We start from the raw sequence: 11,736 nt of genomic DNA on the forward strand, positions 1-11,736 counted from the left end.
CCAAGGTCGTGCCATCTACGGGTCTGACTGTGGTCGCCACGGTTGTGTCGACGCTGGTGTCGACCATGACCGTCGTCCAGACCGTGACGGCCAGCTGCTCCGCGAGGACGTGAGTGCGACGCTATACCCGGTGTCTGTGACGGCAGGCCACTGTCATCGAACTGCCATTGCACCGTTGTCAAACTATATAAGATGTCGACCCAGCGTGGCCAGCTTTCTATCCTAGCGACTGTAGCGTTGTGACTGTATCTAGCGTTCTACGCAGCTATCTCCCGCCTGATTGTATCACTGTCTTTGGCTTCCTCGTCCTCTCCTGCCCATCTTCCGCCCTCCTGCCCACCTTTCGCCCTCCTGCCCACCTTTCGCCCTCTCCTGCCCATTTTCTCGCACTGCTCGCCCTCCTCCTCTTCCCCCTCCTCGCCTTCCCTTCCACATGGCTCATCTGCCGTCGCTCCGGCCGTCCAACGGCACGCGAGACCCTCGCTGTATCTGTCCGCCTGGCTTCCAACTTCTTCGTCTTGAGAGACTTGAGGGATGCGGAGACAATACTCCGGGGGGCGGAACCTCGCAGTTCTTCCCACCCGGGCCACATGCCCATCGTGACCCGTTGATGGCCATCCTGCAGACGCTGCATCGGCTGGACACACTGGTGAAGAGACTGGCCGACGCAAACGTCGATCGTCGAGTACGTGTTGTGGCACAATGGCGCAGGTCAGGCGAGCGAAGCTTATGCGGCAATAGGACATTCCATCGACGGAGGAGCCGATGGTGGCACCGTCCACGCTGGAGGCACTGGACAGTGGCATGCTGACGCCTCTATCCATGACCTCGCAGGAGTGATTGGCTGTTGGCGTTGCGCGAGGGTGGGTGTGATGCGCTGTGCGTTAGTGTCAGATAGTTTCAATACTTCTCCGGACCTGTTTTCCATGTCATGACGTTGCCGTGTATTATCGTCAGCTGAAGGATGGCTCAGCAAGCTCGTGCCTGGTAGTTCCTGGCTTTGCCTGTGTGCCTGCTTTGCCTGTGTGCCTGCTTTGCCTGTGTGCCTGGCTTTGCCTTTGTGCCTGGCTTTGCCTGTGCCTGGCTTTGCCCGGTTGTGCCTGACTTTCATGCCTGTTCGTGCCTAGCCCGTCCGATTCCCGAGGACATGGCACGCTAAGTGACGCCAGGACAATAGACTGTCTTGGCTGCAGAGGAGGTGGAGGCCAGGTGGGGTCAGGCTCAACCTGGGATTGGCGCGTTGGTCGTCGGTCGGTCGGTCCTCGATTGCAGCGTCGCATGAACCATCTACCCTTCGCCGTCGCTTACGTGCCCAGCACGTAATCGCCGATAACCCGGACGAGCGCCGAGCTGTCGAGCAGGCGCATACGCACGCAAGGACGCCACTGCAGTAGGTCCGGCATGCCTGGTGGGTCGACTGCGTAGCCGCCCGGGCCTGGACGGGGACTGTCTATCGCCGGAGCAGAATGTGCAGGCCGGCGTGCGGCGTGCGATGTGCGATGTGCGGGGGCCGCGGCGGGTTGGCCATGGCTATAAAGCAGGCGGCATCAAGCGGGCGGTGTCCAGAGCTCGCTTCGGCATCTTCGCCTTCTCGTTCTCGCAGCCTTTCATCTCATCCTGCCATGGGCGACCCACGTGTCCGAGATTTGTCCACGGGCGTGCTTTCGTTCCCGGGCGTGCCTCCATCCCCAGGCGCGCCTCTGTCCCAGGGCGTGCGCCTGTCCCTACGCCGGTGGGACGAGCCGCATCCGCTGTATAAGCCGGACTACCGCTATCTGTGCGAAAACCTGCGCGGCGTCATCACGTACTGGCAGCAGGAATATGAAGAGTTGCGCGTGGCATCCACGGCCTACATCGACGGTCTCCAAGAGGAGATCCGCCGCTTGGCTACCGAGCTGGCCGCGGCGAAGAAGCGCGACCAGGAGGTCTGTCCGCCCGTCATCTCGTTCTGTGTGTGACCGCATGCTGACCGAGCAAGGCGTGTGAGCCAGCAGCGCCTACGACACCAAAGGCGATGTGTGCTTTTCCATGGGATACGTGAGGATACGTGAGGCGGTTGTGTCGGATTCCGTAGACGGACGATTAATTATGGCCTTGTACTTGCCAACGCACCGCCCGCCCACCTGTGACTCGCGTGACCCGTCTTCTGATCTTGAAGGAGTTCGCTTTCGAGCCAGCGGCTGCTGGTAGTGAGCCATTCCTGTTACTAGTAGCCAGCGCCAGGCATTGGTTCGGGATGGCCGGGCGCCCTCTCGACGGCGGGCGCGTAACAGGGGCTGCTGGCAACCCGGAGCGTGGAGAGAGCGGCTGCTGGTGGCCCCGAACCGCATATCAGTCGGCTCGGCTCCTGGTAGCGGAGCGCCTGTCATGTAGGCGCTGCTGGCAGCCCCGACCAAGCCGCATACAAAGCCGCTGAGGCTCCTGGTCGAGGCACTGCTGGCAGCCCCACCCGGAGTCGTGCATAGCCGCCGGGCTCCTGGTAAGAGGGCGCGTGCCACTGAGGCGCTGCCGACAAGGCCGCGTTTGAAGCTGCCATCGGCGCTGCCATGACCCGGCCGTTAAGCTTGGCACTGTTGGCCATCCGTGATGCCATCCGTGATGGCCGTTCCGGACAGGTCCTCGCATCACCGCGTGTCCTCGCTCCCTGCGTTTTCACTTGCTTGTCCTGCGTTTTCACTTGCTCGCCCTGCATTTTCACTTGCTTGCCCTACTTTCTCGTTGTATGACTGCGGCGAACACCATGTGTTTCTACGATCAAGACGTCTGGACGTGTCGCCACTGGCAGTGGCGGCAGCGTCTCCAACCTTGTGCACATGCACAACACCAACGCCGACCTTGCCGTCTCAAGTTGATTCAGACCGCACGCTTTCACCAGGCGCCGTGCCCAGTATGCCACGCCGTCCACAAACACATGTATATGCTCCGCGCGACAGAATCGTACATCCATCGACGCCATGGTCGACCCGCAACCCTTGCTCGAGCCCGCTGGCAAGCAGACCAGCTTCGCTCCATCATCGATCAGCTCGAACGACGCGTCTCGAGTGATAACCTCATCGTGCCGGTTGGCGCGCCGATGGCCAACAGGTCGAGTCTGGCTGCCGCAGGCCCTCGGACGGCTGTCCAGCGCCACGCACCCGCCCGAGCGCGGCTCTCGGGCGGTCTTCCCTGGATACAGCATGGCACCTTTGGTGGCCACACTGGCCGGCTCCCCCCTTCCAATCGGTCTCTTGACCAGTCTTCGGGCCGGTCTCCTTCTCTTGGTCTGCTCTCGATCGACCAGCATAACCCTCGTGGCCAGAGTCGGGGCGGTGCGGGGACTGTCAGAGATGCCAGCCTCATATACCGTCCCTCCGCGGCCCGCTTCATCTGCGTCCAATGCGGCAAGGAATTCAATCGACGGTGTGTCGGGGAGAAGCATGTGGCCAATCGCCACGATATGGCCCCACCTAGAGAGACAATCCGGAAGACAGATGGAGTGTCTATGGTATCCGCAGCTGGGTAGGCGCCTCGTCGTTGGAATGTCCCAGATATTGCACCGGAGCCGAGAGAGACATCGCGGAGCCTCTAGGCACTATCTCGAGATCACAATACTTGTTCACCATGCTTTCCGCCGTTCTCCGTGTCCATAATCCCTTTCTCTTCTTTCTGCAGATCAGAAGTACAATCCATTCGGGTGCCTCGGCCAGAAACTGATGCTGGGCATTGGTGCGCTGCCAAGGGGAGACCCTGATGCAATGGCCATAGATGAGTTGGTAGATATCTAGGATACGTGGGTTTCTCTTGAGTGCGTGTTTCACGTGTCGCATGGTGCTTATAGTACGTGTGCTGTCCGATATCCACTTTGTCACAGCTGTCGTCAAGGTCGCTTGGTGGGCTAGAAGAGACGCAGCGACTTTCAGATACACATTCGTAGGGTGCGCTGTATATGTCAGAGCCCAGGCCAAGGCGGTGAGGCCTCCTTCATCCAATGCATCAACAAGGATGCCCGGCAGGGCCAGGAGATAGTCGACAGCCTTGGGATGGTTCCGAACCAGATGCGTCAAGAGAGGGGCCCCGGAAGAACGAACGATAGCGTTTGGGTTCGCTCCACGTCCCAAGAGCTTGTTGACCAGAATTCTTTTGGTATGCGAAGTCTGGCCTTTTCTTTTGAAGGAGGGTATTGGTATGACGACCTGAAGAGCTGGGTCATAAGCACCAGGCACGTCAGACAAGTCGAGCGCTGCGAGGATGTGAAGAGCAGCGGAGAACCGGCCGGCATGGCAGGCGTACTCCAGAATGGACACTTGTATGCCGCCATGTGGCACCTCCTGCTTGAGGTCGGCACCGCAGAGGATCAGCTCGGATATCATCTCGTCATCGGCGAACGGCGAGCGTATGGCGTACGACAATGGCGTGTAGCCACAGCTGTCCCTGCTATCGACGTGAACGCCATGCTGGCCAATCAAAAGGGCAGCCACGTTCTGTAGGCTCATGGCCGCCGACACATGGAGGGGGTTGATGGCGGTCAGACGCGGCAAAGCGCCATGGGTGCTGGAAACGAGGTTCAGGATGCGAGACGTCAGCAGATGGTATGGATGAAAACCATGCTGCAGCAAGTGGAGAACCACGGTATCTCGACCCTCTTCGACGAGAAGTTCAAGGCAAGAGACTGCAACAGATTCAGGATACATGTCCCTCAGTTGAGATTGCGCCGAGAGAAAGCAATCCCGGTAGACCATTTGTGGTAGGCGTAGGTGTTCAAATGGCTTGAGGGAAATCTGACATTGCTTCCGTAAATTCGCGCCAGCCTCGACGGCCTTGTTCAGGACCGAAATGGTGACATTGTCTTCTTGGCAACGCGCTGCCCAGATGATGGACGATGCATGCGAATATTGAACGTTGTTTGCAAACAACCAAGTAGTATAGGCATGCAGCAGTTGCTTGCAGCTTCGTAGGAGCGCCGAGATGGACTTTTGGTCGCAGCGGCTGATGATACCGTTGAGGAGCTCGGGAGGGAGGCGACACAAAGGCCCATGTTGAACGGCCGTGCAGTCGGAAGTGAGCTTGCGGGAGTCAGTGGGTGCCATTTCAGTTGTAGCGAATGCCATGTGCGTCTTCCGCGCCATGGACCACAACGTTAGCGTTGTGCTCGTGGGTGAAGATGGGGCGGGTGAAGAAGAGCTTGAGAGGGAATGATAGCTCGGTGAGCGATCCTGGCAGCAGCCAAACACTGAAAAGAGGAATCAGGCTTTCTTTATATACACACATGCGCCACTTAGTCTCTGGGCTGGCTGGCAGCCATGGCTGGCCAACACATAGTGGCACAGCAGGGAGTTGATTACAGAGTTCCAGGAAGAGTACGTCGACGAGTACGCTCAGGACGAGTACGCCCACGGGCCGTGAGACGGACGAGGCGTTCATTGGCTAAGGATGCAGGCACAAAGGGGTAACTGGGGGGGGGGTGGTTGGAAGAGTGGCAAGTAGAAAGGGTGGGAAAGGGGGAACTCATGGGAACTGTGACGCGCTTCTGTGACACCGGCTTTGTGAAGCCACTTCTGTCTCCGCCTAGACCAATAGACCACAAGAAATAGACCACAGGAAATAGACCACAGGAAATAGACCACAACAGTGATCATGCCCTCTTGCCTGTCGCGCTGGACCGATATGATCCGAGTCGGCCTCGCGACTTCTGCCTCGACCGGTGCTGCCGCCGAGCCTCTGCCACCTCCCTCTCCTTTCCGAACGATGCTCCTTACCGAGATACGTCACAACATGGCCACATCACACCAACCCTCGAATCATCATTCGGGTCGCGGCCTGGCTACTCCGCACGGGTGCCTTGGGAGATGCCGTGCTTGCGTCTCGTGCTCCTTGACTCCCACCCTCGCTTCACGCGATGCCAGATGATCTCTCACGCAGGTAGGCGATACGCCATAGCCTGTAGGGTGGGCCTAGACTGCATGCCGTCTACACCTTCCCTGTTTTCCACGTTCATGCGTATGCCTTGAGTGTGTTGAGGAACTCCACGGCAAGTGGGAAACGGATGGTATAAATCTGGACACGCTCCACCAGTCTACCGTCCTCATCGCGTCGGTCATCTCTGCTTTACTAAACATTGATCCAATACAAGAGCCTCTCAATGATACCCTGCCCAAGAGCCTCACAACATCACTCTTCTCTCTTCCACTGCCCTTCCTTTATGGTGGCTTAGGTCCATCCATCTCCTTTTCCACGTCCTTCCACCACATGGTTACTCAATCGCCGTCTCTCCATCCTGCCTCCCTGAACATGGGCACGGCCGCCAATCCATCTGGACAATGTGCCGCCGAGGCAGTGCGACTTGCCGCGGCAGCCTTGATTTATATGCACGGTACTGGAGATGCTGGTAACGCCGTCGACCCTTCTCAACGCTGTCTTTCGCCAGACATCTTCCAGGAAGACGTGACGCAAGCCTCGGAGGCATGTTATGACGGAGATCCGACATTGTCCGCGGTCCAGGAGCTGCATGATGGACCATGGGACAGCCTCATCCCCCCCGATACTTCTTTCGGCCTCACAGACTTCATACCAGACGGGGTGTGTGGCGACGTGGCATCTCTGTCAGTAGCGTTTGCTTGTGCAACGACGGGTGCGACATTTTCCCGTGCAACGACGCTTGCGATATTTGCCTGCGCAGCGGTGAATGCGACGATACGGTGTCGCAGGGGGCCTGCTGGGAGCAAGGCGTAGATTTCGCCGGCTTGACCCCGCTCGATGTCTGTCTCGCCAAGCATACTCTGGACCTGGAACAACATCGAGCTAGTGTTCAAACCTCAGCGGAGAAGCCAGGTCTGGGTGTCCGACGCCAGCCCGGAAAGAATCGAGTTTGAACCCCGAAGTAGCATAGAGACAGCGCACGGGACACTGAGCTGGATAGATGTCCACCCGGGCGGCACCGCTAGCTTTGCTGTCCGGCTGTGTTGGAGCGCAGATCAAAACGTTTTCTGCGGCCAGGACGAGATTCGCGGAAAGAGGCTGGCCATCAGCTTTGAAATGGCACAAGCTCTGCTGCTAGCTGTCGGGAAAAGTCAGCCGTTAAATTATGAGTCTGTCAGGTTGTTGAGTGGGAGCATCACGAGACGACGGGTCACACGGACGTAGGTGCGTCTGCACGGAACTACAAGAGCTTGCTGGCGGCTGCACATGGCATGCCAATATGTCCGACGGGAACGGCCACACGATGGCAAGACAACGACAAACAGTCAAGATGGTCACCGGGGGGCAACCGCATTGGGAAAAGGGGCCAAAAGAGGCTTCTTGCGCTATGACGAGCATCTCTCCTTCCCAGTCATGTCTATCTCTCTTTCCTAGCCACCTCTATCTATTTTCCCTAGTCATATCGACTCGTCGCTGTCCACATCGTCCTCGCTGTCCTCGCCGCCGGTGCCATGGATGCCCCCACCATGACTGCAGCTCGGAAACGTGAAATCGCTCTCTCCAACCCGTTCGTGACGTTCCAGGCATTCGGTCAACCACTGATGGCTGACTATCCAGAGCGGCTCCCGGTCGGGTCGTGGATCATGCATGAGGACGTGCTGGACGAGCGAGTCGTGCCGATTGAGTTCCTTTTCGGTGACGCAGAAATGCGTCAAGACATCTGGCCGTACGCCCGTCCTGTGAGTGCCACCTAGTCTGATAATGGCGTTGCGCACGCCGTCGTAGCTCTCACTCCCTTTGGGCAAAGGAAAGCTGCTCGTGAAGGCGATGACACAGCCTGTGAGCGGGGCATATTTTGGATTCCGCCGCGTATTCAAAAGATAATGTGACACGGGCAGAAACTTGCCTTGGTCATATGATCCTTGGAGCCATTCGAAAGAAACGACAGCCGCCCGCAGCTGCGTGGCTCGGAAGGCATCCTGGTGCAGATATCGAATTCGGTGGTCCGTAGAACATAAGACTTGCGTCGTTTCGTAAACCTGCTCATGGTAGCTCCCGCCGAGCCTGTAAATCCAGGTCTTGACCTCTTGCAGAGAGATCTCATTAGGCAGTGGGCAGCTCACGGCGATGTTCAGTGCCGCAAACATGTCAAATTGATGCGGGAATATTAGTAGGCCATGGCCTGGCGGCCGTGCAGTCTTTGAATACAGTCGGGCAGTCTTCAGCTGGCAGGCTGGCAGTCGGGCGATCCTTGACGCGCATTCGCGACCAGCCCTCACCTTATAGACATACGCTGTACATGTACAGAAACAGACACTCTCTTTGCCCTTCTACTCGCCGCAAACCCATCACGCAGAAGTGTATTTCGACCATGGCCGCTAAATGACGAGCAGGAAGCCAGTCGTGATTTTCTTAGATGGATTTAGTGGCTTGCGCGCGCTTAAACGAATGGTGAAAAGCCAAAGGCGACTTGAGCGATTAGACCCGGTCCGCCGAGCGGACAAAAGCAGGCATTGGCCGACGGGCAACGACAGTGAGCGCACAGACCATGTGCTGTCTGATTCAGGTTCAGATCGGACGCGCGTTGGACGGCATTGTTCGTAATTTGCTTGTCAAAGTTAGGCCTGTACCATCAAGCATTTTTTTTTCGCGCGCCTTGAGGTATGTGGTGAGGCGCGGACGGTACGTGTCTTGCAGTCGGCCACCGGTCAGAAGCACACACACAGACATTCGTAGCGCAGAGCAGGGCCCTTCACGCGTCATGAGTGCCCCACTTCCGCTTCTCGTCCACGAGGCGACAGACGAATGCTTCACAAATCTGGTCAAGGTCGTGATTGCCTGTCCACTTCCGCAACAGGTGAGCATGGAACTCACGAAGCTTTGGATTCAGTCGCTCGGCGGGACCTATCAAAAGCGTGTCGGCTCGACAACGACGCACGTTTGCATCGAGCCGAGCCAGTACTATTCCTCGAGCCATGATGTCAGAATGGCAAGGTCGAGGAACATCGTTCTTGTCACTCTGGGCTGGCTAGAGGATTCTTACGCCGAGGGCAGGTTCGTGGATAGTTGCGACTACGACCTTGCTGCATTGTGTGCACACGCCGCTCCGTTGCGGGGGTGCGTGATCGCTTTCACATCCAGCTATCCGCGATCTCGTGGCGTTCCTGGTTTCAAGCTTGTCGAAGAGCATATCATCAATCTAGGGGGGATTTGCGATCAGGCTAGCGAGCCTATCCACGCCCTGACACACCTTTGCGCGACCGAGGAGGAGATTCGTCATCAAGGCATTTACGTGAGAAATGTCCTCCATCGGGCGAAAAGCGACGAGGACAAGGCCTTCCATCTCGTCAACCACCAGCGGCTTGTGGAATGCCTGAGGCAGGGAAGAAGGGTAGAAGAGGACCTTGATGTCCTGCCACTGACCTGGTGATGAATATATTGACTCGCGAAGTAGACGCGGAGAGGGCAAAACGGAGGCAAAGTCGGGAAGACAGGACGTAGAGACAGGGCGAGCTGAGGATGGCTGAGTATAGGGATATCACAGCCCCAGACAAGGGAAAAGACAAGAGGAAAATAAATGTCAGGATGATAGAGGCCTATGGCCAACTTGAGCGAGCGTCATGCGCCTCTGTTGGTGCCAGCCACTGCTGTGTGTGATCCTACTAAAGGTCCAGTCCTCGAAATAGGGGCGAGCGGATTCGCATGCAACCAAGAGTGCTGGCACATCAGGTCAGCTTAAGAGTAGATCACGAGCATCTCTCTATTAGAGGCGGCTGCGCCCAGCATACACTAGCTTCCGAATACGCAGGGGAATATGTCTACGACGAAAAAGAGCAGGAGCTGGTTGACGACCGCCTCCGCTGCACGCTCGCCTGCCAGGACTTGACTGCCGCTATGGAGTGCGTTTTCGGTGTAGTACCTAGCACGCTGGCGCAACGGATACATCAATTCCCGTTTGACCGGATTATATATGAGTCGTCGGAGGGGGCCTCGAACGCAGCAGACAGAGATGCTTGCCATCATTTCCCACGCTTCACAGCCAAGGCCCCGTTTTATTGCAGCTACGGATATAACGTCACGATTGGGGAGAATGTCACAATCGGATAGCGATGCTTGAGGATGGCGCACGAGTCACGATCGGGGCGAATTCCATCATTGCACGTGGCCTCCAAATCATCAAACCAGATGACCCTGGGCAGTACGACAGATGTCTAAGTGCTCACAGGTTAGTTAGGAGCAGGTCTGTCACGATCGAATCGCCCTGCGACATCGGAGCCGGAGTACTCATCTGTGCCGGGGTGCTCATCTGCGCCGGTGTGCGCATCGGTGCAGGAAGCATCATCCAGCCTGGGACCATTGTCACATCGGTAGTAACTCTCCTCAATAAATGAGGTTTCCATTGACTTCCTGCAGGATATCGTGCCGGCCGCTTGGGCTTTCGGCAACCCCCAGTGGTCTGTCGACGTGCCTCCGCAGGTACTTGGCATAGAAGCGGAAGGCCAGTAGGGCCAAAAGTGCCGTGCTAGAGCGGGAGCGTGAACATTCTCCTGCAAGTGAGGCTTGGAAAATGCCCCTGAATCGGCGAAGAACTCTTCGAGGGCAAGAATGGGGATACGAACCAGGCACGTCAAGTGAGGATACTGAGTATGTCGCTGCTGTGGAAAGTAGCCATGACGGACACGGACATCAGTCAAGGCCTCAAGGCGAATTCAGACACCGTACTCGATAGTTGTGAAGCAGCTCGCGTCGAGCCCGACACCCCCGTAAGCACGATCGACAAGACATTGATGTTGGCCTATAATCCTGACCGAAAGGCGAAAAGATCTCGAAAGGAGAGGCATTGCAATCGATACACTGCAGTTGTCACTGCTGGGCTGCTTCCACGCAGCCCTTGCTCATCAAGGTGATCAAGGGAAACGACAATTTCCGACGGTTTGCGTGGCGCTCTAAGCGCCCAGGTTCATCATTTTCTTCATCAATTGAAGCCAAAGGATCTTTACTTCATCACCAGCCATGCCGGTCTTGGCTCCGGCCCGGATATCACACATGAGGTCAGTATGCTGGGGTCACCTCATGCTGGAGCGCTTTCACGTCGACACTCGCACAGATGCAAGCAACAATCGAAGGTATCCTTCATCTGATGAGCTAATCGAGGAGTACGCTATCAGCTACGCCTTTCTCTAGGATCATAACCCGGGTTGTCTTCCTCTTCGCTCTCGTCCTCGTCCTCCTCTCGGTCCTCCTCTTCGCTCTCTTCGCTTTCGTCTTCGTCCTCCTCTCGGTCCTCTCCTTCACTCTCTTCGCTCTCTTCTTCGTCCAGCCTATCGTGTATGTATGGACCAACGTGTACTAGAGAGCCCTGTTGCGAGCAGGCGTCTAGCCAACCATGATTGACGAAGGAGACTTTGTGGAAGTACGAGAGGACAGCTTGCGGAAGCTTGTTGTATGTCGCTCGCGAGGCCACAAAGTGACTAGTATCCTTCGAGAGACTAAATAATGATACCCCTCCAAGATGAACGACTTCTTTCTCAAGCTGCGCCTTGGTCATATAAGGGGATTCGTCGGCTACGACAATGCCACAGTTATACAAAGGCCTCCCGGGGTCGAATCGAGCCAGGGTGGTTTCTTCCTCGCTTTCCTCACGGTCTTCCTCACTTTCCTCACGGTCTTCCTCACTCTCCTCACTCTCGTCACTCTCTTCGTCATCTGCCTCACTCTTGCCTTCCATGTTTTCCCCAACCGCTGTCGACAAGGTAGCTTCTAAGCAACGAAATATAGCATTGATATGGTCAATGCATTCCATGCGCTCTGCGTCACTCTCGCCCTCCGTTTCTTTTTCGA

The 11,736-nt window shown here is 56.9% G+C and overlaps 3 protein-coding genes across 3 annotated transcripts; 2 read left to right on the forward strand and 1 right to left on the reverse strand.

Moving 5' to 3' along the window:
• Positions 1-1,622: 1,622 nt before the first annotated feature.
• VDAG_05259 (uncharacterized protein) lies at positions 1,623-1,958 on the forward strand (the record flags this gene model as incomplete). Its single annotated transcript, XM_009654995.1, has 1 exon — positions 1,623-1,958. The coding sequence occupies one exon, from the start codon at positions 1,623-1,625 to the stop codon at positions 1,956-1,958; it is 336 nt and encodes a 111-aa protein (XP_009653290.1).
• Positions 1,959-3,479: 1,521 nt separating this feature from the next.
• Positions 3,480-5,066, reverse strand: VDAG_05260 (uncharacterized protein; the record flags this gene model as incomplete). Its single annotated transcript, XM_009654996.1, has 1 exon — positions 3,480-5,066. One exon carries the CDS (start codon positions 5,064-5,066, stop codon positions 3,480-3,482), a length of 1,587 nt encoding a protein of 528 aa, XP_009653291.1.
• Positions 5,067-11,281: 6,215 nt separating this feature from the next.
• Positions 11,282-11,659, forward strand: VDAG_05261 (uncharacterized protein; the record flags this gene model as incomplete). The annotated part of the gene is made up of 2 exons (XM_009654997.1): positions 11,282-11,338; positions 11,408-11,659. 2 exons carry the CDS (start codon positions 11,282-11,284, stop codon positions 11,657-11,659), a joined length of 309 nt encoding a protein of 102 aa, XP_009653292.1.
• Between the last annotated feature and the right edge of the window lie 77 nt (positions 11,660-11,736).

Source organism: Verticillium dahliae, genomic scaffold (genome assembly GCF_000150675.1).
Source record: "Verticillium dahliae VdLs.17 supercont1.9 genomic scaffold, whole genome shotgun sequence".
NCBI classification, from domain to species: domain Eukaryota; kingdom Fungi; phylum Ascomycota; class Sordariomycetes; order Glomerellales; family Plectosphaerellaceae; genus Verticillium; species Verticillium dahliae.